General features: G+C 35.8%; 3 protein-coding genes across 3 annotated transcripts in view; 1 reads left to right on the plus strand and 2 right to left on the minus strand.

Moving 5' to 3' along the window:
• Positions 1–27,800, minus strand: part of LOC135086941 (uncharacterized) — a 422,922-nt gene that overhangs the window by 74,442 nt on the left and 320,680 nt on the right. The window lies entirely within an intron of this gene.
• Positions 1,685–14,376, plus strand: LOC135087237 (uncharacterized). The gene is made up of 8 exons (XM_063982080.1): positions 1,685–1,732; positions 1,938–2,193; positions 11,465–11,572; positions 11,732–12,222; positions 12,477–12,579; positions 13,005–13,094; positions 13,519–13,674; positions 14,064–14,376. The coding sequence occupies exons 1-8, from the start codon at positions 1,722–1,724 to the stop codon at positions 14,115–14,117; spliced, it is 1,269 nt and encodes a 422-aa protein (XP_063838150.1). The 5' UTR covers positions 1,685–1,721; the 3' UTR covers positions 14,118–14,376.
• Positions 14,612–27,800, minus strand: part of LOC135087075 (uncharacterized) — a 63,544-nt gene continuing 50,355 nt past the window's right edge. Inside the window, exons 14-17 of the mRNA XM_063981919.1 lie at positions 25,421–25,550; positions 24,571–24,674; positions 23,656–23,926; positions 14,612–21,311 (exon numbers count right to left, since the gene is read on the minus strand). Of these exons, the coding sequence (XP_063837989.1) occupies positions 21,150–21,311; positions 23,656–23,926; positions 24,571–24,674; positions 25,421–25,550 (667 nt within the window). The 3' untranslated portion in view covers positions 14,612–21,149. The remainder of the gene's footprint in view (positions 21,312–23,655; positions 23,927–24,570; positions 24,675–25,420; positions 25,551–27,800) is intronic.

Raw genomic sequence — 27,800 nt, forward strand, 5'->3', positions numbered from 1 at the left:
CGTAGGTTCTAGTTTAAAAGGTTTTGGCGTGAAATGAGGTAATAGGGGGCTGTAGTGAGTTAGACTAAGTATATTTTTCTATTAATAATTACTTTAAGTGCATTAAAATCAATAATCTATAAATAAAAATATTTAAAATTTTGCATGTCCATTACTCGCTTCGCCGCGCGTGCCCGCAAAAAATATTTATGTAGTAATATTCGGCACCATAGGTACTTACGACTACATAAGGTTTGACCGCTACAGTTTGCAACAGTAGCCAGAAAAAAAATAAAAATGATTTTTCTCCATACAAATTTTCTTGTCATATTTTTTTTAAGCATGAAAGGCTCGTTTTATCGAAAAATGTATAATGACAAATGTTGATCAGCATTCAAAATGCTATCCAAAACAATTTTTGTTTCGGTGAAATTATGACTTTCGATCGTATGTCCACCTATTTTTATAATCAAACTACTGTGCGCCGCTCGACTATTGTGGTGAGCCCATTCGTAACACAAGCTTATCTAACTTACCACGAGGGGCTAAAGAAACTTATTATTATTAGTAATTTGTGCAATACAAATTGCTAATAATCTTTAAAAAATAAAGTAATACTCGTTCTTAATATACAGTAACTGCGTATAAAAGTGCCCTTTAAAACCTCCTCCTTAGAAAATAAAATTAATTGTAAGAATGTTTATTAATTAAAGACTGTTTTGTGCCCTATATTATTCTTATACTGTAAAGTTTCATCAAAACTCGTTAAGTAGTTTTTCGTGAAAGAGTAACAAGCAACCAACAATATTGCGAAATAGGCATAATGCACCTGCAAATTTTCCCTCATGCTTAAGTATTCTAAATAATACCTATGCTATTTTAGGGTAATTATTTCATTGAAAAAAAAAATGCACCGGTGATTATAATGATACATTAAGTATAGCTTCTTAAACGCTTATCAACATGTCACCTGTCCAGATTTAGAGGTCTCTCGGTACTGCACACATAATACAGTAGGTTTGCAAAGTTTGACCACCTACTTACTTAATCTAAAGAAGGACCTTCTAAGTTAATTTCCATAAATTATCTAGACTCTACATCTAGAGTATTCTAGATCTTTCTCAAGACGTTTAAGGCCCGATTAGACCAAACTTTAATCCGAGATTATCTCCACTGGCACATTGAGTTTCAGTATGGGAAATATGTCAAAACTGACGATTTATTCTGGATTAATATTTACTCTTATTTGGTTGGATCCACCCTAAGTACGTGAATTATAGGTACTTAGGTCCGACAAAGTGATATGGTTTATGAAGTGATGCTAGTAACACAAGGTACCACCCCTTTCAGACGACAATTTTACTAGACTAGGTATCTGCTGAGGGGGGGGGGGGGGGGCTATGTTCAGCAGTGGACGTCCTATGGCTGAGATAACGATGATGATGATGATGAGGTATTTGCAATTGCATCCTGCAGTACCCACCTGTAAGTCAAGAAAGGTATAAGTATGCAAAGAATCAAGAAAGCACTCTTCACGATAATATTACCTTCATTTGTTTTAGCGAGACTGCTTTTAATCTATTTACTGTGCTATTTATTACTAATTATTATTGCATTAAATATGATAATTATATAAAATATTTTTAAATGTTTATGTGTTCGACATCAAAATACTAAGTCATTCATAGCCTTGCGATGGGTGAAATTCAGTTATATTATTGTCTTTTTATTTAGTTAAAATTATGTCCGCCGTGTAAGTAAAGATTTTTTGTCAAAAGATAACTAAGTATACATATTTACTCGTAGTTATCATCATCATATTTATTTACTTACTAACTATAATTTATTTGTTTTGTGAAAATAATTTTAACAGAACCGACTCCAAAAGGTGCACTAAAATGTGGAAAACTAAATAAATAATACACAACTTTTATGATCACAAATTGCACTTTTTTCAGTGACCAAAACCCATCGACTCTGAACTACATAAAAACAGTAAAAAATTTTTTGGGGGCATCAGGAATATGGCCGTCAAATATATTCAGCGACAAGCTCCAGCCGTTAGTCTTTCGGGTTCACAGACAAACTTTACCTTACCACACTATGCTCATAGTTTTTGGGGGGCTACATTACCTTTCCGACAATTTCCATAGAATGAGTTTCCTCGACATGGGGCACATGATTCTATCAACGTTCTTGGCCATGGTGACAGCTGTAAGTAATATAATTATATTATTTAATGATATGTCATTATACAGGATGTGGTTTTGTAAAACAACGCTCATCTCATGTGTGGTAGTTTAAACAACACTGATGCATGCCAAAAAAATATATTTTAAATTGTCACGGAAAATTCCATGAAATTAGGAAAATTCCATGAAATTAGGAAAATGTTATGTTAGGTATTATTACGAGGACGAGCTATCAGTCAGTCGTCCCGCTCTCCCGGGGCGGCGGCCGCATGCACTCGGTGGTGTAGCGGGGTACGCGGGGGTTGTGCGGGCGGCGGGCGGTACCAAGCGCCTTTAGGTGATGTTTGAACAAAGTTTTTTACTAATAAAGTAATAAACAAAAAAATTATTTGTATTTTTCTTGTAATTACTTTCACGTGTAGGTACTCCCTACCCTCCCTGAGATGGGCGTTGTTTTACAAAAATCAACATTCGTAAAAAAACTTAAAGAACTTAATCTCCAAACACTAACGCTTTAAATGAGCCTATTTAAATTATAAATTTAGGCTTTAACTTCTAACTAGTTTTTCGGCTAATCTAGAGTGGTCCTCCTCTTTCCTAATTGCCGTGCCCTACAGGGGCCAGGGCCCATAATGATCTAATTTTAAGTACCTACATAATGGATGCAATAAAATATTTAGTATTGAGTATTATGTGGTCCATGTATGTGGTATTATTAAGTAAGTAAGCTTAGTTACTTTTGTGAAATTTACGTTTTACATTTTACCAATTTTATTTCTATGGAATTAAATATAACTCTTACTTAGGGTAGATACCTACACTCTCTTAGCGTGTAATGGTCACAGAACACAAAAGAAGGTGGTCTGAACTAGTAGCCGGCTCAGCCGCTCATTATTATAGAGCTGAATACCGTGCCGTACTTAACTCTGTTGTTGCTGTACTGTAACTAACTGTTCAGGAAAGGGATTCTCACGTACATAAAATTGCAGGCACGGCGAGTTAATTAGATAAACGCATGTAATTAGGTAGGTACATACTCGTAGCACAGAATACATACCTACTTAAGGCTTGGTATTTCTGCTAAAGTAGGTATTTCGCGCTGTCAAAATCTGCGCGCGCAATACTTCGCCGAAGACAGCGCGCCAAAGAGCTCTCGCGGCTACACAGTATAGAAATACGCAGTTTAGAAATACGCAGTTGGTTAGGTTAGGTTGACTTCCTTCCGTTCAAGCGTCACACTCACAGCACTTTCTAATACAAATCATATCCAAGTGATACAAATTAAAACAACTTTCAAAAATTTTAGGAATATATTTTAGAATCGAATAAATATAGAATATAACTGCCAAAGTAAACACGGTTCAAAGAGGCGTGGCGTCACCCGACCTTCCGGAAGTTCCGCGCCGGCTAAAAGAATTTCAAGATTACGTCACCCGACCTATCGGTAGATCCTCGGGAGCTTGAGCGATTGGAAAAACATTTTATGATCAGTTACTCGTAGTAGCGATTATTTAGAGCTTGGATAATAAATTATAGTTGTTGCAATTCACAAAGCTTTGCATGTAGTTAATTACATTAATCAGTACACGCATCAATTTTGTTCAGTCTTTTTGTTTATTAATAAATAAAAATATCATACTAAAATTGCATACATATTTGTTTGTATTGGTCTGGGTGTTTTCTTTCCATAATTTATGTATAACGTATGTACGGGGCTCTGTATCGAAAATCACTATGAGCAATGAGCATCACACACTGTTACCTGGAGTGCATTACCGCAGCAAAATTTTTATAAATGTTGTGCTTTAGAGAGTCGAGAGTATATCAGATAATTAGTCCATCGTGAGCAGAAATTTGTCCACTAATAGCAAAATTCGTTCAAATTATAGTTTTAAAGTTATTGGCTAGAAGATTCTTTTATCTTGCAGCTTAGACCTTTAGCTACAGACCTTAGACAGTATTTTTGAAACATTCTCACGCATGGTGGAGGAAGGGACGCTCTAGAGCAGTGGTTCTTAACCGGTGGTCCGCGGACCACTGGTGGTCCCTGGAGGCATTCCAAGTGGTCCACGATGTGCACTTGCACACCTTGGTCAAAACCACTTTTAACTGATTTTTGCAGTCAAACTGGTTTTGACCGATTATGAGGTGGTTCCTGACAAGACAGAAATTTGGTAAAATGGTCCCTCATGACTTAAAGGTTAAGAACCACTGCTCTAGAGACTCAAAACTACAAGGATACACATGAACTCCAGTTTTAAATCCGTTGATATCTGCTGCATCTGCCATGTATTAGGCTATAAGATTCTTCTATCTTACGGCTTAGACCTTTAGCTACAGACCTTAGACAGTATTTTTGTGAAAATTCTTACGCATGGTGGAGGAAGGGACGCTCTAGACACTTAAGTCTACAAGGAGTCACATCAACTCCAGTTTTAAATCCGTTGACATCTGCTGCATCTGCCATCTTTTTGGGTAGAAGATTCTTCCATCTTGCAGCGTAGACCTTTAGCTACAGACCTTAGACAGTATTTTTTTGAAAATTCTTACGCATGGTGGAGGAAGGGACTCTCTAGACACTCAAGTCTACAAGGAGTCATATGAACTCCAGTTTTAAATCCGTTGACATCTGCTGCATCTGCCATCTTTTTGGGTAGAAAATTCTTCCATCTTGCAGCTTAGACCTTTAGCTACATACCTTAGACAGTATTTTTGAAACATTCTTACGCATGGTGGAGGAAGGGACGCTCTAGAGACTCAAGTCTACAAGGAGTCATATGAACTCCAGTTTTAAATCCGTTAACATCTGCTGCATCTGCCATCTTTTTGGCTAGAAGATTCTTCTATCTTACAGCTTAGACCTTTAGCTACAGACCTTAGACAGTATTTTTTATTATTTATTTGTGTCAGTGTGCTCTTCTAAAGAGTGTAAGACGATTGTATGTAGGTACTATTAAAATGTAATTTTAACTCATTGGTTTTGTCTCATATTTGAGGAATGTACTATGTATCATGAGTAGAGTCTTCGTTTAAAAGGATGCGAACGATTTAAATTTCAATAGGTAGACAAAATTGATAATTCTTAATTATCAAAAATTTAAGCTTTCTCCAGTAACACTGATATTATTATACTGTGACTCATCAAAGTCATCATTGTCAAAAATATTGACAAATCGCGAACTGTCACGGCCAAAAAACTGACACACGTCCGTCCTCCGTAAGCGCCACCGCGCGACTGATTGAGATTGTCCAAGCCGTCATGGACGATTTTTTCCACATTTTTTAACATAGTAACTAAATAAGACGCAATATAAAAATTTCATCCGTTAAAAGCCCTCAAGTTATTTCTGAACTTTAGTTTAGTAAAAGATTTAGAATCTCAAATCGCTTATTTTAAAAATAAAACCATAAATAGAAAACGAATAGAGGTAACTTTGGGAATATATTCTATCGAGTCAACTTCATCAAATAGTGTTTCCATCCGTTAATAGCCCTAGAAAATATCCTCAACTATGCCCAATAAAAATCTTAGCCTTTAATTTTACTGTTTAGTACCTCAAAAATGAAAAATGAAAACCTCATTTTCGCCATTTTCTCTGCTACCCGGCCTTAAGGCTTGGTATTTCTGCTAAAGTAGGTATTTCGCGCTGTCAAAATCTGCGCGCGCAATACTTCGCCGAAGACAGCGCGCTAAAGAGCTCTAACGGCTACACAGTATAGAAATACGCAGTTTAGAAATACGCAGTTGGTTAGGTTAGGTTGACTTCCTTCCGTTCAAGCGTCACACTCACAGCACTTTCTAATACAAATCATATCCAAGTGATACAAATTAAAACAACTTTCAAAATTTTTGGGAATATATTTTAGAATCGAATAAATATAGAATATAACTGCCAAAGTAAACACGGTTCAAAGAGGCGTGGCGTCACCCGACATTCCGGAAGTTCCGCACCGGCTAAAATAATTTCAAGATTGCGTCACCCGACCTCCGGTAGATCCTCGGGAACTTGAGCGATTGGAAAAACATTTTATGATCAGTTACTCGTAGTAGCGATTATTTAGAGCTTGGATAATAAATTATAGTTGTTGCAATTCACAAAGCTTTTCATGTAGTTAATTACATTAATCAGTACACGCATAAATTTTGTTCAGTCTTTTTGTTTATTAATAAATAAAAATATCATACTAAAATTGCATACATATTTGTTTGTATTGGTCTGGGTGTTTTCTTTCCATAATTTATGTATAACGTATGTACGGGGCTCTGTATCGAAAATCACTATGAGCAATGAGCATCACACACGGTTACCTGGAGTGCATTACCGCAGCAAAATTTTTATAAATGTTGTGCTTTAGAGAGTCGAGAGTATAGCAGATAATTAGTCCATCGTGAGCAGAAATTTGTCCACTAATAGCAAAATTCGTTCAAATTATAGTTTTAAAGTTATTAGGAAAACACAGATTTTGCTGGGGTAACGTTTCAATCATTACCCTGGTAAAATTTTTTTTTGAAAGTCGTTCTATCCCGGAACCAAATACATGGATAGATAGCTCTTGTTGCGTAGTAATTTGTCCACGAATAGCAAAATTTGTTCGTATTCCGGTTCTCAAGTTATTTAGAATTTTGATGTTTTGTGATGTCCCAGATCTCGTAAATGGCTCAACGCAGAAGTTTGAAAAAAATACCAATGATAGACCTTGATATGTCCAAATTAGTTCAAACATTAGTCATTGATTTGAATGATAAACACCAGTGTAATTAAAAGATTTCAGAAAATCAGATAAAACGGATTTGTGAGTAAACCAGTACTCTTACAATCGAATAAAAAGGTGTAGCATGTACCCTTGGTACACCTTTATAACCACAGTAAATATAAATGATGTGGCTTTGCGCAAAAGAGAGATTTCAAGAAATCTAATTTATTTTAACAGTCTTACTTTCGTGGCCGAATACGCGATTCCCTTATAACAAGGGAACATGGCATACAATGGACAAATTAAAATGTTCCTTAAATAAGCTATCCTGTTAATTTCAGCTTTATATTACGACTTACTTATTATAAGAAAGTTATCGAACTGCAAAAAAATATCAGGAATTCTTCTATAAGCCGACCAAATTATAAAGGTTACAAAAAAGCGAACCGTTCCATACATAAGGCTTGCCATCTTAAGTGAACGGTATAATATCGAGGTTTCGTCAGTACAGTTGCGAACAAAGGTGTTTGTGTAGTGTAGTTGAGTTGAGAGGTCAGATTATTGAAATAATAAAACGAACATTTTATTTTTTAAATACATTTTAAAAATAACTTACATTACAGATAACAATGAGAGGATGACATTGCAAGGCAATCTGTTGATATTATGCTGCATCTGCCATGTTTTTGGCTAAAAGATTCTTCTATCTTGCAGTTTAGACTTTTATTACAGACCTCAGACAGTATTTTTGGAAAACATTTACGCATGGTGGAGGAAGGGACGCTCTAGAGACTCAAGTCTAGAAGGAGTCACATGAACTTCAAGTTTTAAATCCGTTGACATCTGCTGCATCTGCCATCTTTTTGGCTAGAAGATTCTTCTATCTTGCAGCTTAGAACTTTAGCTACAGACCTTAGACAGTATTTTTGTGAAAATTCTTACGCATGGTGGAGGAAGGGACGCTCTAGACACTCAAGTCTACAAGTAGTCACTATGAACTCCAGTTTCAAATCCGTTGACATCTGCTGCATCTGCCATCTTTTTGGCTAGAAGATTCTTCTATCTTGCAGCTTTGACCTTTAGCTACAGACCTTAGACAGTATTTTTGAAACATTCTTACGCATGGTGGAGGAAGGGACGCTCTAGAGACTCAAGTCTAGAAGGAGTCATATGAACTCCAGTTTTAAATCCGTTGACATCTGCTGCATCTGCCATCTTTTTGGCTAGAAGATTCTTCTATCTTACAGCTTAGACCTTTAGCTACAGACCTTAGACAGTATTTTTTATTATTTATTTGTGTCAGTGTGCTCTTCTAAAGAGTGTAAGACGATTGTATGTAGGTACTATTAAAATGTAATTTTAACTCATTGGTTTTGTCTCATATTTGAGGAATGTACTATGTATCATGAGTAGAGTCTTCGTTTAAAAGGATGCGAACGATTTAAATTTCAATAGGTAGACAAAATTGATAATTCTTAATTATCAAAAATTTAAGCTTTCTCCAGTAACACTGATATAGTTCCAAAATACTGGACTGTCCTATCGATGACATTGACAGCGGGGCGCCACCGTCAATACCAGATCGCTGGTTCCGATTTTTGCATGTTGAAAACCATATAGTTCAACGATGGTAGCGCCCCCCTGTCATTGAGTTTGGTGGGACAGTTCAGCGTGGGTCATCTATATTATTATACTGTGACTCATCAAAGTCATCATTGTCAAAAATATTGACAAATCGCGAACTGTCACGGCCGAAAAACTGACACGCGTCCGTCCTCCGTAAGCGCCACCGCGCGACTGATTGAGATTGTCCAAGCCGTCATGGACGATTTTTTCCACATTTTTTAACATAGTAACTAAATAAGACGCAATATAAAAATTTCATCCGTTAAAAGCCCTCAAGTTATTTCTGAACTTTAGTTTAGTAAAAGATTTAGAATCTCAAATCGCTTATTTTAAAAATAAAACCATAAATAGAAAACGAATAGAGGTAACTTTGGGAATTTATTCTATCGAGTCAACTTCATCAAATCGTGTTTCCATCCGTTAATAGCCCTAGAAAATATCCTCAACTATGCCCAATAAAAATCTTAGCCTTTAATTTTACTGTTTAGTACCTCAAAAATGAAAAATGAAAACCTCATTTTCGCCATTTTCTCTGCTACCCGGCCACTCCTTTGTGTAGGATCAGATGCCGACATTTTAACGGTAAAATAATAATGCAAAATATCCAACGCACATGGTGCATTCGAAATCGCACCTTACTCGTACTACTCTACGCTCACAAGAGCGCAATTTTTTTGTGTTCAGAATTGATCTATCTCACAGCTCAAGCGTCAGGGTTGTAGTTATAAGAAAAGTAAAATAAATAAAAACTTCATTTTAAGAAGCATTTATTGTATTTACGATTGGTAAACATTAATCTAGTGGTGTTTGTATAATTGTACCATCTCTAAAGTACCTATTAATAAACTTCAGTGTTGCGATAATTCGAAATTGGACAAACAGTTTTAAAAGGTGTAGTGTCGGAAAATATGTAGACACGGTGAAGTAAAGTTAATGTTTATATTAGCTAAAATAATTTTTTTGCTACAGTTTTTTGTCATAAGAATTTCAAAATTATTTAAAAAGTGTAAGTTTTTTTTAATTATTTAAATTACTACAGTTAATTATTCCTAAATATTACGATTTTCCATTAAAGAAGGATATCAGTGCTGTTGGAACAATAAACCTTGATTGTGACGATGATCGACCGAGCGTGTATAGAAATACGCCCTGACTGATATGCAACTTGAAGTTGTCGCGCGCTGTAGGTAATTATCTCGGCCGGCATAGGCGAGTGACGGAGGCCTGCTCGTAGTTATCAAAAAAGCGAAAGGTCACTGATTGACTGACTGACTGACTCACTCATCACGAAATGTCAGAAACTACAAGTGCAAGGAGTCTCAAATTTTGCATGGGGCTTCCTTTTACAACGTAGGGGCTCACTAAGATGGGATTTTACAAAATTCAACCCCTAAGGGGGTCCACGCGTACAAAGTCGCGGGCGGCCGCTAGTTATACGAGTACGAGTATAATAGGTATGCTGAAATGGGATAATTCGTAATTCTAAATAATGTCAAGAAGTAGGGGGACAAAATTAAGCTACCTACTTAAAGTAGCAGAGGGACGATCATAATTTGTAGCAGAACTGATGAAAGACGCACACCGCGGCACCGGTGCAAGTGGAAACCATAGTGGAAGTCCCATCATCAAGATTACTCGGTTTTCTTGAATTAAAAAGCTGAAGGTTGTCAAATAATTGCCGTAGAAATGGGGTTACTTTGACCAATTTTAAACTTTGAAGGTCCATATCTTTTAAATTTGTGGGTGTAAAAAAATACAAAAAAAGTCTAATAATCGGTTTTTATAGCACTCTCGATTCGTGTAATAAAAAAATATGGCTCAATTTTGAGAAAAAAAATAAAAAGTATGTGATCAAAGCTAAAAGAAGAATGGGGTTACTTTGATATCCCCAGATTTTATTGCGTAAATAGAAAGTAACCTCAATTATAATACCAATAAATTTTAAAAAATCAAAATCTGCCAACGGGATAAATAGTTATTGACATTTTTGTCCTAAGGGGTAACTTTGATCTAGTAAAAGTCATCAAATAATTAACTGTATTTCGTTACTAAAATGTTGGTATTAAAATTTTAGCATTCAATCAGTATTATTTATTGATTTTACGAACGAAAAGAACTTAGAAATAATTAAACTTCACAAAATAAAATCTAAAAAATAATTATAAAAATAATTTGTCTTAAAAAAAATCAACAATATTAAATTTATGCAACAAAACAATAAGAAAAGTCATAGAAATTCACTTGTCATACAAGTTCTGCAATATCAATATAAAAAAAATAGTAACGTTGAATGTGTCCAATTCAACGTTACTATCTAGAATTGCAAAAGGCTTTGGGTTTGGCTGGTAGATTAATTATTTCACATGTCCTAATTTCAGATATATCATCGCGAACCAATTTGAATTCTTTATTTATATTCCAAAAATTTGAAACCTTCGACTACCAGTGGATATTACCATTTAAAGAGGAGTATAGTCTCTGGGGATAAATGGATCATTTTTGATCAATCTCACACCATATACCCTATCAATGACACCCCGCATCAAACAAACTCAAGTCATTCCATTATCTTTGAAGTTAGAAAAACATTAAGCACTGTATGGGTTAATCGATCATAGGCCACATGATGGAGCATATTATTATCTAGAAATTTCATTTTATTATCACATAAATAAGTACACATGAAGTTTTGCAACACAATTATTTAGCTATAAATAGAGATTAACATTCTATTAACCTTTTTTAATTAAAATTAAAGGCGAATTTCCCGCGTGTTCTCAAAAAAGGAATTGACAGTTCTTCAGTGTTGCTAATCTAAAAAAAAGAACTACCAAATTGCGTTTCGTTTTACGCAATTCGTGATTTTATACAAAATGGAAGTTTCGATCAGTCATCCCGTGAAACAAAGTAACCCCATTCTACGGTGCCTGCTACTTGCTGATAATGGTTATGAATATTGTATTTTCTTACAGATGAGAAGTGTCGTCCCGAATTTAAAGGTCTATGCTGCATTAGTCACCAAATTAGGGCGGGAAATTCATCTAATGCATTTTGCACATAAAGGTCCATATTACGAAGAGGTTGGCCATACTTTATATTCCTAATATTATAAAATTACAAGTCTGTGTTCTACTAATGACTAAATCGATTTTGATGAGACTAAATAACTGAATGAGGTTTTGGAACGATAAAAAATCCCGCGGATAAATTAAAACCGCCATTATTTATTTTTGTTACAGATGAACAAAATGGTCGACAAAGCATCGTATATTTACACAAAGTTCATTGTTGTCGTCATGTATTTGGCTATGTTGATGTTCAATTTCGCTCCGATGTATAACAATGCCAAAAACGTGTTAATTAGCAAAACCGAAAATTACACTATGGAGTTCGCGTTATATTACAGCTATCCTGGGTTCAAGCCTTTGAATTACTTCCCTACAACGACGTTGTATAATTTCTATCTTTCATACAACTGTGGGATTATGTTGTGCGGATTAGATTTGGTTCTATTCTTGATGATTTTTCAACTTATCGGCCACGTGTACATTCTGAGGCACAACCTTGAGAACTTCCCGTCGCCTAAGAACAAAGTGGTCCTGAATATTGGGGATCTGCCCAGATACAAAAACAAAGAAAACTGCATCGTCGAAATGTTTGACGCGAAGGAGAACGAAGAAGTACGCGTGCGGCTGGCGGAGTGCATAGAACATCACAAAATTATCATTCGGTATGGTATGATGACGACTTGGCTATATTTTATTTAGGGGTCCTACCTTAAATAAAAAAGAAACCCATAGGAATAAATCAATTGTCCGTCTGTCAGCTAAATCGTTAAGGAATCAATAGCTGCTTCAGGCTGCTTTCATGAAACCAGAAACCTAAATTAAAGAAAAAAAAATTTTAGGCACAACAATCTAACGGCATAAATTATTATGTTTAAAAAGAGTAAAAGTAGGTATTATTGATGTTTTTATTTTTCAGATTCACAGATGAAATTTCAATTGTTTTCGGCCCTATTTTAGCCTTTAACTACATGTTCCACATGGTCGGATGTTGCTTGCTATTGCTGGAATGTTCAGCGGGAGTAAGTTTATGACAATATTAAAAAATACTTATCTTTCGACAATGATTACAGACATAAATTTTAATATTTTACTTATATTTCTTTTTTCAATATACAGGTTGGAAACGTTAATGTGATCTCACTCGATTATTTCTAAACTATATCTACCTACAAGATATCGAAAAACTGGTTACTGGGTATGGAAGGTGGAAACATTGAATTTTCAGATCCAGTTTATTCTGTAACTTAATATTGATACCGTTGGATAGAGCTTGTGAGGCACTTTTAGGATCAGTAACTAGTTTTTTGATATCTTGTATAGTTTAGAAATAATCGAGTGAGATCACTTATCGTTTCCACATTGTATTGTTCATCAGACTTACGATTATTCAGGCAACTTTAAACGTTGACTGAACTGCAATACATTAAGCATTCAAATATTTCAGAACCAAATAATTCGTTATGGGCCTCTGACGACTGTAGTGTTTGGTCAACTTATTCAAATATCAGTTATGTTTGAGATGTTAGGTGCTGAGGTAAGTACAAATAAGTATTTTTTGTCAAATACCGCCTATCTCCGCATGTGTCTACAGTTCAATTAAAAGGTTCAGCCAAAGCGACGCGTGCAGCCGGCGTGCATAATGGCGATGGCGATGGCGATCAGACTTACATGTTCTATTGACCACCATCGCCATCACCTACGCGCACGCAGGCTGATCGCGTTGGTATGATATCTAATATTAATAATCTTTCTTTAGATGTCTTTTTAACCATGGCTTTCACAGAATAGCAGCGTTTTGTTCCAGATTCTACCTTATAAGTAGCATCACACATGCTTAGTTGCGATCCAAAGTTAAAAACAAGTTTATCCTACACAGATTTGATCTATATTTCTGAGGATTTTGGACTACTTAAATGAAAAAAAAAACTTTGTTCTTTGTATGTAAATTCTCTCCTCAGACGGAGAAGCTAAAGGATTCAGCTTACTTCGTGCCATGGGAGTGCATGAACACCAGCAACCGGCGCACCGCTCATATCATGCTGCACAAGATGCAGGACAAAATCAGCATCAAAGCGTTGGGTCTGGCTGCGGTCGGAGTTAATACTATGATGGGGGTAAGAACGAAGAAAGAAACACAGAAAAAACTTTATAGCAACAAAAAAAAAACTATTTTGTTTTTGAGTTAATTTGGCCCGATTGTTTCAAAAAGAAACTTATGGCGTCCCGCGCACTAGGCAGCCTGGCTGCGGCAGCCAATCGAACACATGACGGTGTAAGTATGGGAGCCCCGCTTTCATTTATTCGACTGACTGTATTGTGTCAGTTTGCAACTGTGTCCACGTGGGAATGTGTCTGATTGAAAATGTGTCCCGTTGAAATTGTGTCCCGTTGGAACTAAATCCGCGCCACAGGCAGCCAAGTGTTCATTAACCGGATTGGCTGCCACAGGGTCGCTAACTAACTCACCAAAAAATAGTGATTTTGACATAATCTTTTGTTACAGATTTTGAAGACCACGTTTTCGTACTATGCATTCCTACAAACAATGAATGATTAATTTTTTGAGTTATCCAGTAAATATTATAAAAAATATATACTACAATAAATTATTCAACACGCTATAGGCACTACGCACCATGTTATATTTATAAGTTCACTCACTACTTATTGCATGTTATGTTTAATCACCAAGTGTAATTAAATTGTCTAATTGTAATTAAAAATGAAAGTATCAAACGTAGAAAATCAAAAGACTTGCACAATGAACTAACTGCATTTACCTTATACTGTTAATAAAATAAACTATTCACGGATAATAAAATTACTTTCATTTACTTTTGAACCAATAAACTTTTGAGTCATTTCTTTGAAACGAACTCAAAGAAGTGTTAAACTATACGAGTAGATACCAAAAAAAAACATACGGGTCGAATTAAGAACCTCCTCCTTTTTTGAAGTCGGTTGATAAATGAAATACATGTAATTATGTATTGACAAATTTAACATTAAAAATATTTGGAGATTAATTAGGATCGTAAGTAAAAGGAATGATTTATGTTTTATAACTTTTATTATAGAAAAAAGAAGGATAACAAAAAAAAAGGTTGTAAATAAACCAAACTAGTAAGTGGCGAGGACAATTTTGCCTTTTAACTAAATAAACTTTTTAACACCAAATATAATGGGCTTAATCATATTAATACAATGACACTCGTTACCAACTAGGAGAGAAAAATCACATTTAAGTTACAAACGAATCAAGTATAAAGAATGTAAACTCTCTGGAAAATTCGATCACATATTTGTTTTGGATGTAATTAAATGATAACAAGAACTGTGTAATGTTTCAACTAGGTGTATGGATGGGTAACATCATACCAGAGGAATCGTGCTTGGAGGGGGCTGCAGTAGTTACAACACCAAGATATATTGACCTAATACATGTACGTAATGAGTATCGGCATTAACATTTTCAAAGTTTACTTAGTAAGTAGATAGAAAACTTAAACCTAGATCATTAGCCTAGTTTGCAAATATGCAGAATGCGTCCAAGCTTCAATGTAATATAGATTATTCGATCACAGCGAGTACATCAGCTTTGTTGAACTTCTTTTATTTAATACATTAAATTACAATCTATTTTCCGCTAAGTGAAACTTGGACACACTTTTTCAGTTACAAAACCTTATGTCTAAACATTGAAATGAGATTATCCAAAAACGATCCGACGCTTAATGAGATCATAATATAATAAAGTATGTGCTTGTGCTCTCTTACGGAATGATTTATACCAATACCATCAGGCAGAACCAGCTCAGAACAACTAAGGTACCATAACAGAATTAAGCTAGGGTATAAACAATCACGCCTCCTGCCAAACATCTCTACGCTGAACGAGTATGTCGTTTGATATGACTGAAGTATTCTATTCAGTAAACGTATCATTAAGTACTTATTATATTTAACTATAGTGTCGAAATCAAATAATTTACTAATTATAACGAACATTGAATGTATCGGTTCTCACTAGGATAAATTAAACTAACTTATTTTAACATTAAGTGTATAATAGATGACTGTGGCTGTGGCATATAATTATGGTATTGAATGTTTGTTGTTCTCGAGATCACATATACTATAGTGAAAAAGTTGAAAAACACGTACATACAAAATATCCAACACTTATTATCATGGCGTTACATTTAGATAAACGTATGTAATTTTATTTAACCTAGACCTTATTCCCTACAACACACACGCAGACCCAATAGCGGTCTGTCCCTAAATAAGACTACGTGGGACAAAGCCGACACCACGGCCGACACGCAGTCGCCATTTCAAGCACATAAAACTAAACATGTGCAAAAACGATTCATCAACACGATGTGCCACTCTAACCTTACGAAATGTATGAAATCTATTTAATACACAATATACCAATATCTTTAACTAAAACATTAAATGCAACATCAACGAGCAGCTAATAACCAAACAATCAGTAATTACCATTCGTAATTTTTCTTCTAAACACTTCTAAACTTCATAACAAAATTTGGAAAAGAAAAATACAAACTGTCATAAAATAACATCCAAATATAACGATTTTAATTCGCTTACGAAATAATGGTAACATAACTTTGGAGATTTACACAAAGAGTGAAAAGTAATACGACGATATTATGAGTGTACAGTGTACTCTGTAACCTTAATTCTTTAGAAATTTCCATCGATGTAAACAAACACTTGTGCACACAATTACACTATAATACTCACGTTTTCTTAATATTATACACATTATTTCACAAGCTCATGAATCCAACTTTTTTCTCATGATGAAACAAATATGAAATCTAACATTGAAAACAAAATATTTTAACAAAATATTTGGATGGTGAAAATTTGTGCTTCATGTTAAAATGTCAAATCGACATTTGACGTTGAAATTTAGGTCCTATCTCTGGAAAATCTGTAAGTCATAGACAATATTCATAGATAATAATCTGTAAATTTTATCGATTTTATTTCCAGTATTCAATTATTTCAATTACCAATTACTTTGATAATATTAATTTAAAACAAAATATAAACGAGGTTATATTCAACAATGTATTTTTTCTTCATTGAATGCAACAACACACTTTGCGAAGAAGTCTTTGAATTCAGCTTTATTATACAGACGAGTGTCACATAAAAAAGGCATCTCGACCACTTTTCGACTGGTTTACGATTTTATTGTGCACTTTGTCTAGACCCACAGTATAATTTAAATTATATTTCCTAAACAAATAAAAAAGGGAAAATTAAATTTTCTTTGATTAAGAAGATCCTATTTTGACGATCACATTACTGATCACAACATCAATCAGAAGAGGGATTGATCTTTATAATTATACAAACGATCTTTAAAAATCTAATAATCGTCTATTGCAGTCCGTAAATGACATTTACAGAATTGCGATTAACGAGAGATTTTGTCGCATCACTAGTAGATCAACTGACATAGACTAAAAATTCGTCAATGTCAGTTGGCCATATTTGTTTACATTTTGGGAAATTTCTAAAGAACTAAGGTATAGGTGAAGACGTAGATACACTCTTTGTAATTAGAAAAAATTTTCTTCACTTCAAAACTATGCATAAAGAAATCTATTTCATAAACTGACAAAGTTTATAACAAAATGGAACATCGGAAAAGCATTTTTCATTACACAGCAAGAATCGAAAATAGCAGAAATCGTTCGATTCCTTGAAACTACGAATTCTAGTGCTGAAAGTCCACAAATATTGCACGAATTCCCAAAAAATTGTATCATTATGATAAGTCTAATCCACGTTTAAATTGCGAAATAATTAAAGTCCAAAAGTCTAGGAAGGTAGTAATAATAAAGCCTAACCTAATCGAAGGTAGGAATAATAAAGATCCCGTATAGATTTTGTTTACCAACAAGCGGTAACGTATTTTCAAGATATCACGCGATTTAACATTCAACTTGTAAAGGTATACAGAACTATATGTACAGGGTGTCCTGTAATTCAATGTCAAGCCGGAACTGGGTGTTGAGGCAAGTTATGTTGGTTATCAGAAAAATATAAAATAAAATCCCGGTCCTGAATTTTTTTTTTGGAAATAATGTATTTTTTTCAACCAAGCTGGTCTTATAATTTTGATAACAATTTAGAGAAGCATTATTCAGGGTTACATAACAAAAATTTTTTTTTGGAAAAAGTGAAGATTCGTGGCAAAAGGAGTAAAAATACCGTCACCGGGAGTAGATTTTTTTAATTTTTTTTAATGCTTATTATTTTGAAAATGTGCCACATAGATTTTTTTTTATATTTTTCTGATAACCAGCACAACTTGCCTCAACACCCAGTTCCGACTTGACGTTGAATTACGGGACACCCTATATATTGTAAATGTCATGAAATTTATTACTATGTGTAGTACTTATTATTATTCTGTGCTATGTGTAACAACTAGGAGTTTAAACACTCAGAAACCCCGTGAGTCAAAATACATTTATAGGGCTAGAGTGGAATACGATTTTACAATTTCAATGAAGTAACTTGGATTTGGAAGATTGAACCATTTTACTAAATTCCGTGCTACAACATCAGACTACTACAATCTAAGGGACGATTCCCATTGACCGGCGCACGTCGGAGCGCGTCGGAGCGCAAAGAAGAAGCCGGCTCACAACTGAACTGTATCAGTTAGACTATACATTTCAATCCGGACGGATGCGCGAGCTTGCGTCGGAAGCCGGTCGACTCCGAGCGTATTCGTCGCTCGGCCGCCGTCGACTCTGGTCGGCGGCTACCGTAAGTCATCCACCCAAATTTTTATCTTCCTGTTTATTTTATTTTGGTTATTTTTATCTTTTTCCCAAGCGATTGCTAACAAAACAACATCCCATTCCACCATTTTATAATAAAATTATAACACGTCCACACAGTAGGAGTTATTCAACTAGACTGACAGCGATGTGACACTATACTTGGCTGATGCCAGAGGATACTCGCGCTTTTAACCGCATTTTTGGCCGTACGGACGCTGCGATGCGCGCCGACTCGCGCCGATCAATGTAAATCCTGCATAAGACGAATAACAACCGCAACAACAATTCGGTCAACAAGTAAAATTGTCTTTTTTTCTTTATTTTTTTTTTTAGTTACAATCACACCACATCGACTTAATAATTAAAGATATCGCGTAAATCTGACTTCAAACACAGGGTAAACTGTAGACGAGTTACGTCATTATCATTAAGGTCCAGAAAAAGTTTATATTGTCTTTGGTTCGCAATCAGAGCTCGAAATCGACTTAATATTTTTTAAACTATTGTCTGTATGCATGGCCGCCATAGGCTCAACAAACGAACCTCAGCGGTCTTCGTCGCATCGCCTTTCCAGAATACTGATCTTACTTTTATACCATCGCTTATAACTTACTTATTCCAGATACTACTTTGGTAAAAGACATTATTAAAAATGGAAAAAGGAACTTTGTATAATATTGTTTGAATTCACGTTTACACCTAATTACCAAATAGAAGACTTAATTTTGGCGAATAAAGCCGGTACGTAGTTTTGTAAAGATTTATCATTACATGTATAAGTATTACTTAACATTATCCTTAATAAATTTTCATATACATGTTCCCATCAATTAAATTCGTATCTTGATACGAATCGTATCTAATATCCCATAGGCATTGGGAATTGGTAAGCGATCTACACGAAACTAGCATACTAAGAGTCACTAGAACTGTTCAATACAAAATTATCAAGACATGAAAGTGCATTTTTGAAACACCACTAACAATCACAAAGGAGACCCTGCAGTTATTAGATCAACACAGTCAAGATTTAGCATAGAAGGCGCATACAGTGCAAGGGTTGTGGAATGTCTTACTTATTCCAATACACAATATGGAGAAAATACAATCATAGTAAGGGTTCCTGATGAAGGAAAAGTAATTACAGGATATTTGACCATAATGGATTGCAAATAGGGTTCTGTGTGTCAATCAGAAACCACTGCTGTTACTTGAGATCTCGTATCTCTTCCGAATATCTGTACCAAGAGTTGACCCAATATTGTGTAGCCATTCCACGTTGGTCCAGCGACCAATGACGCCCACCGTCGATCATTACAAATCACAAAGTAGGTATTTATTTACATTGTACTATGATTTATATTCGAGTTAATACGTTGCCTGATATTGGCCACAGTATTCCAAAACTACTTAAGATGAGCGTTTTTACAATGTCGTATATTTTCTATTTACTCTTGTAATATGTTTTGAATAAATACAAAACATATGTACCAATACAGAAAGTATTTCATAGTATGTGACGACTTCATTGCGGTTTAATATATGATTACGGAAATATCTCAAACTTATTTATCCTACTTTTTATAATTAATTTGAAATATTAAATTGGTTAATTATGTGAATATTTGCGATTCGTCGTGATCAAAAGATTGCATGAATTCCGTGGAGGAGTGTTATGTAGTTGTTCGAAAAGCATGGTGGACCTGTTTTGATACTTTTAATTTATTTAATCGCTTATAAAAACGGCTTACGGGAATACTTTTCTCCACGGAATACATATTTGATAATAATGTATTTATTATGTAGGTATGTTTGTTAACACATTTTATTCACTAAGAAAAGCGACGTCCACTCGCAATGACAGCATCACTTCCAAGTTCGACATTTATACAAATTCCAAAACCATTTCGCAAGTTTTTGCAATTGCAATGTAAAGTGTATATTAGAATTACAATTATAGTAAGTATGTCTCTCACACTCACATTTAGAGTAAGAATATGAAATACATATTTGTGTGCGTGTGCCACTTGATAATATTTAACACGCTCACGGACATAATCACGTCGCATATACATACATATTTGCAACATGACATTAAATGCATGAAACGACCAAGCTTCCAATTGTAGACGAATGAGAACAAATAACTTTGGCTTGATATTCCTTCCTATTTAGCCAAATTATGAAATCAAAATACCTACTAAAGTCTTGTAGCAATCGTAGTCAAAAAATAATAATTTAGCAAATTGTAACAAACGTCCACGAGTGTAGATTTATAGAATCACCGAACCAGCGAGAGCAAAAAAATATAACAAAAATGTCAAAGTGTAGCCTTGTAGCTATCATAGTCACAAAATTACTTTTGTAAATTGTGGCAACAAACGTCCACGAAAGTGTAGACTTGTGGGATCACCAAACCAGCGGGCACAAAAAATTTTAACAAAAAAATGACAAATCCTAGCCTACTATCATAGTCACAAAATTACATTTGTAAATTGTGGCGACAAATATCCACGAAAGTGTCGACTTGTAGGATCACCTAACCAGCGAGCGCAAAAAAAATTACAAAGTGTAACTAACCTTGCAGCAATCATCACAAAAGTACCTTTGTAAATTGTGTCAGCAAACGCAAAGTTAATTTGTAATGTCAATTTAACCCAGCTCATTACAAAAAAAATGAAATAATTGACTGCCACACGTTGGTAGGTTTAGTCTGGCATCCTACCGATGTCAGCGAGGTGCATCTGTAGTCAGGAGCCCCTTTCCAGCCACTCGTCGGCGTTGGTCAGGGCGCTGCGGATCTCGCACTCGGAGGTAGAGGTCGTGGTTATGGCCACCTGGTCTATGGCCTCCAGTGTGCGTGACACCGCCATCATACGCTTCAGCAGGCTTTTTGTAGAGAGAATCAGTACCTGGAAAGGACGGTGTGTTTCGTTAATGGATGTTACCAAGTTTTGACTGCTGAGAAACTATACAAAATAAAAATATCTATTGCTCGAGGAGCCGTAGCATCCAATGTGTTACAGAATCTATACCCGAGACGAAAAAAAAAATATTATTACACCAATGACAAAGAGTACCTAATTGGCCAAAGCATATAAATTTCAATAAAGTAAACTTTCAAACCAACCAACATATCCGTACAGCAGCGAATTTGTATGTTTGGTTATACAGGGTGGAAACGATAAGTGATCTCACTCGATTATTTCTAAACTATACAAGATATCAACAAACTAGTTACTGATCCTGAAAGTGCTTCATGAGCTCTATCAAACGGTATTAATAATAGGTTACAGAATAAACTGGATTTATCCGAAAATTCAATGTTTCCAGCTTCCATACATTTGGTAAAGTCACATTATTTTAAAAACTACAGATGATATGATAAAACTGATTACTGATTATAAAAGTGCTTCACAAGGTCTATCCAATGGCATCAATAATAGGTTACAGAATAAACTGGATCTATCCAAAAATTCAATGTTTCCTTCTTCCATACATTTAGTACTACCACAGACATGACACTCATCTCTTGACAATATTATAGCAAGTAAAGCCTAAAACCAATGTTTTCCATGAATAATTTTAAATAACAATACAATTTCCGAGTTTGTTTTAAGAGTTAATTATTAAATTTAAAAAAATACACTTCTGATTAGTGTGTCTGGCATACATTTAGTATGGAAGCTGGAATCATTGAATTTTCAGATAGATCCAGTTTATTCTGTAACCTATTATTGGTACCGTTTTAAGAGCTCATGAAGCACTTTCATGAGCAGTAACCAGTTTTTTAATATCTTGTATAGTTTAGAAATAATCGAGTGAGATCACTTAACGTTTCCACCCTGTATTTATTTCTTTCTACTATTACCACTATTACTCTCATTTCAATTCGAACAATGATCAAATATAAATAAAACTAATTTAATATTCGAGTTCAACATAGAAGTTTTCAACATAAACACAATAAACTCATTGTTTTGTACTCAGCAGTATAACGTTACGTGGGATTTAGGTTGAATTGCACGTGAATGAAATCCAAGTGCAGTTGGGTCGGACATCGCACAATGGTTGGGACGACCGCTACTAAGAAAACGATCACTTATGATCAAGTTGTAGATAATGTACAATGATGTAACATTATTACATTCATAAATCGTAATAAATACAGCTAACCGTAAAAAACAAGTGAGTTACAACAACAGAGGTTGCGTTAAATAAATCCTTTGGGAGAGACCTGTGTCTGGCAGTGGGCGTCTTTGAAAATGTAAAGTAAATGGGTACTGGCACAGAATAATAATAAGTACTACGTACAGAAGTTTTACTTCGCGAAGGTATTTAAAAAAATGTATGCTCAATGTCATTAACAATATGGTGTAATTTAGCCTGTCTCAAGAGTCAAGCACCATTTTGTTGACAAACGTCAGTGATCGGCACTGCGCCGAAGCTATAGGGCTGACTTCGGTAAAATGATTGTGAAAATAAACGTGAGGTGCCAAACTGCGGAAAATGGCGGAGGAAATACATGATTTAGCATGAATTATCATGAATAATATTAACTACTTATTTACCTCTCAGTGTCTTGAGGCAACTTAAAAAAGTACATTCTGTTTTTTTATTATTATTTAGGCAGTTAAATACTGCACAGTATTTAGTACACCATTTTCTTTATTTTCTTCCATCATACACAAGAATACGCGTGCGTGAGTCAATGTTCGCTCGTATGTGAGGCCTTGTTGAATAGTATCCTGTAGGTGGGCCATCGTGCGTGTTTTGTTTTCGATGTAAACTCGCGGAGATGAACAGGCCTGGTACTGGTTAGATAGTTACTTTGATTTCTATCTAAGAGGCAAGATGGTGATGAACCATCAAAAAGGAAAAACAGCTAATTTGAAGAGGTAAGGAGTAAATGAGGCACCAAAAAGGGGGAAATAGTTGCCTTGATTTCAGGTCTAAGAAGTAAGATGGCGATGTGACCTCAAAGAGGGCGAATAATTAATGGGGCAAAATGGCGATAAACCATCAAAAACAGAAAATAGTTACCTTGATTTCAGGTCTAAGAGGTAAGTTAATGGCGATGCGACCTCAAAGAGGGCGAATAGTTAATGGGGCAAAATGGCGAAAAGCCATCAAAAACAGAAAATAGTTACCTTAATAACAGATCTAAGAGGTAAGATGGCGATGTGACCTCAAAGAGGGCGAATAAAATTAATTGGGCAAAATGGCGACAAACAATCAAAAACAGCAAATAGTTACCTTGATTTCAGATCTAAGAGGTAAGATGGCGATGAGCCACCACAGCCAGGCGGGGCCGTCCGGGCTGTCCCACCACTCGTCTTGCTCGTGGTCCGCGCGTGGGATCTGTCCGAAAGCGTTCTCGATCTCCGTCCGGACCGTCTTGTTCATGTTGTTGAGCCACATCAGAGCCTTGTACAAGATCTGGGAGCTCAGCATCCGTAGGTTCAGGATCAAAACGCCCTCTGTCGGGATGACATCGGTCAGAGGCTGGATGCGGGCTACGTCGCACCTGAAAATGAAACACGATGAGTTATTTCTACCTGCTTACTACTTTTTATGTTGTTATGTTGTGACTGTTCACAGTTTATGTTACTGAGAATTAAATTAAGATATGTATTAACAATAATAAATAAATGACTATAATTATTGAAGTCAGGTTTCAATACACACCCTTAGGTCTACTGTTTACAGGGGCGTAGCAGCTTCTTAGTCGCGTATTGATTTCAAACTCAAGTCGTTTATACCAATCAGAGGCTCGAATATATTCTTGAATGCAGTTCCAAGCTTCATTATTTCGGAATACAGATGTAAGGACTTCTTTCACGATTTCCGAGTAAACTATTGCGTCAACGTCTTGTCAGGGTCATGTTTTTTTTTTTTGTTTAATGGCAACCAAACCTCTCTGGGAGGTTTATTTCTGCCAATGTTGAATTAAAAATTATTATTATCTATTGATTTATTGATTTTTCATATATTGATTTTTCCTGGATTCCGTGGAGTTTAGTATGCCCGTAAACAGGTTTCAAGACGCCATCGCGTCCAAAGAGTGTCATGGTTTTGTTGCTACTCGTAACTTTGAGCAACGAGTAGCCTACTTGAGACTTTACTCAGAGATGGTGAATGAGGCCCTAAACCGTCCCGTCCCGCACATACCCGTCCCTGACGTCACGCTCGATAAGCTTGAAGCGGGACACGCCGATGGTGGACAGGAACGATCTGCCGTCCTCAAGGTGCACGCAGTCGCAGACCTCCAGCACCTGAAGAAAGGATCAAACGTTATGCTTGAAATTTGAACTTTGTTGTGATATGTGAGAGTGCACATTGCGACGACAGCTGCCAATTGAGACCATGTTGTCTAGTGCTCGGACTCCGAGAGACTGGATTCCTCACGAGATTGCACGAATGTGTGGAGCGAGGATCAAACGTTACTCCTGCTTAGAATTTGAACTTTTTTATGATTTGTGAGAGTGGACATTGCGACGACAGCTGTCAATCGAGACCATGTTGTCTAGTGCGCGCACTCTGAGACAGGGTTCCTCGCGAGGTTGGACGAATGTGTGGATATGCGCTTCGTGCCTTTACTAACTACATGTCTGAAATGTAGAAAATGTACTGTTTCTTTAGCGTCATGCCATGTTATTGAAAACAGCACGTACGAGTAAAAGCTATTGATGCAAGTACCAATCTATTTATCAACTGCTGCTGAAATTACCACTTTATCTTTACCCTATTTAATTGCATTTCTGCTGATTTCGCAGCGCGCGTTAACTGGACCGTTCAATACGGTTCTCGGGAACCGTTCAATGGTCGTTACTAGTGAACATTTCTGCCCCAACGGCCACCAGGTCTACAAGTTATGTGCCCCACCCACTGCCACTTGAGTTGACCAATTCTGTGGGCAGCGCATAACCGGTCGTGGAAGTCTGAAAATTGGGGGAGGCCTGTGTTCAGCAGTGGTCGTCCTGATGTTGAAATGATGATGATGATGAGACGTGTTACGTACCGTGCCATAGTCTGAGTAGTTGCGGTCGCGCTCGTAGGCTACCATGCCGAACTTGCGCGAGCTGGACTCAAGCACGCGGCGGATCATAAGCCAGTAGCGCGGGTCGAAGATGAACAGTGGGCACGGGATCCTACAAACAAGACACGAACATGTTTCACTGTCGACATCTTCTTAGCAAGAAATGACTATTTCTGCAACTCCTATGAAGCCAGGATCTAGCAAAGCTTAATCGCCAATAAAAACCCGACCAATGAAGTTCTTGGCGGGAAAATGAAGCGTCATGTTTGCAGATACAAATCTTTGTTTGTGATGGCCTCAACTTTCGTTGCGCTACCCTAAACTTCAATGTTTTTATGGCTTGAAATATAAATTTTACTTGATACTGGCTAAGTGTGCAACACGAAGCCATAATGAAAAAAACGGGAAATTTTGTAAATGTAATCAAATCATCAAGGGGAAAGGACAACGCTAGTCAATTGTTTACTTTTCATGAACTGTCAGAACGCTGTCTATACAAAGAGATTTTGACGTCAATCGTAGGTTTTGTTTTTCAAAGCGAACTGACGACCGAATGAAATCCGAATACAGCAAAACAACTGAGCTAACTTTTCATTATAAAATAATCGTCGCTTTTATTGTGAATAGTTCCCGAATAAGAAAATGCACCTAAGTTCACATGTAATATTTTTAAAATCGAATAATTTTAAAATGCCTTCTTTGTAAACTAACAATGTCGTCTCATTCTAAAATATATTTCATGAAACCACTGACTAGAAACTAAAAGAAAAACCACCGTAAAAGCATTAGATGGCGGCCATTGTGTCGTTTCTGAAAAGAGCGGGGACCGGCAAGTTTCCCGAGCCCTTACAAACAACACAACAAAATATAACCGTTACGTCAATACGCGTAACTGGAAAATAAAACTTTGTATTACGTAGTCTTCTCCGTTTGCTTGCCATTTTTAAACACCTGTTATGCGTCTAAGGGTTCTTGTCATCTAAGTAAACGGTAAACGTTTTTATTTCAATATTTATTAAATAGTCATTGGATAAACAAAAATAAAACCAGTGTAAACTTAGACGAGTTTACGTATGTTGAACAAACTAAAACTTGGTCAGATTTATACTTTGAAATTAATCAAACTTGAGAAAATGACAAATAATATTATAAATAATAACAATTCTATTTATTTACTACCATTTAATAATCTACTTAGACGAAATAACTATAAATATTGCACACGGTCACAAATTTATATAAGTGTAACTTTTTACGATGTCGATTGCATGTTTTTAGATAAAAGAAATGTGTTACATAACTTTAGTGGAGAAAATAAATTTCAAGGACGTTCGTTCACTGTTATCGTGGTTATTCAACCGCTTCTGTAATACTGTAAAACCTTCTAACTACAGTATTTTAAAAGGCTATGACGTATTATATAAATTGCTTCAAAGGTTATTAATACACGTCTAATTTTAACATAAAAAGAATTTCCGCTGCCAGGGCCTTTCTTTAATCACTACATAGTATAAAACAAAGTCGCTCTCTTGTTTGTCTGTCCCTATGTATGCTGATATCGTTAAAACTACGCAACGGATTTTGATGCGGTTTTTTTAAATAGATAGAGTGATTCAAGGGGAAGGTTTATATTACCTATGTATAAATCATGTTTCTTATAGAAGAGAAAAGCCGAGAAATTCTATTGCACCCGTGCGAACCCGGAGCGGGCCGCTATCTATCGATAAAAGAAATACTTCTTTTTTCACGTACACCTGTCCATTCGCACAAAGTTGGTCACTGGCAAAAAGCCAAAGTTCAGTGCCATGAAGATTTTCAATGGCGCGTGGAGGGGTAAAGTTCAAGCTCGGGGCATTTCAATGACCCATGCAAGATGAAAGACAGGGCGAAGTCACACGGGCGCGTTGCGATGGACGGAGCGCTATTGCTTGGTTGTATTCCTTAAAGCTTCCTAGATCCTAGCTAGACAGACACTCCAAGTCCAAAACTGCCTGAGCTCGTAAGTATTCTGTCTCAATCAGTCTCTCGGTTTTTCATAAACAAAAACTTTGCTATTTTTATAATTTATTAACACAAACCTAGCCGAGAAAATTACAATCGCATCTAAAAAAGCATTGGCCAAAAACGTGCAGTCATTCTGAAGTGATTCGGTATTTAATCCTACTAATATTATAAATGCGAAAGTTTGGATGTCGGGATGTTTGTTACTCTTTCACACAAAAACTACTGAACGGATTTTGATGAAACTTTACAGTATTATTGTTTATAACCCAAAATAACATAATAGGCTATAATTTATGACGATCTGTGACAAACTAAATTTAGACGTCAGTAGCAGTAGACGTCGGCTGATATCAAATAG

This window comes from Ostrinia nubilalis, chromosome Z, assembly GCF_963855985.1.
Source record: "Ostrinia nubilalis chromosome Z, ilOstNubi1.1, whole genome shotgun sequence".
NCBI lineage: Eukaryota > Metazoa > Arthropoda > Insecta > Lepidoptera > Crambidae > Ostrinia > Ostrinia nubilalis.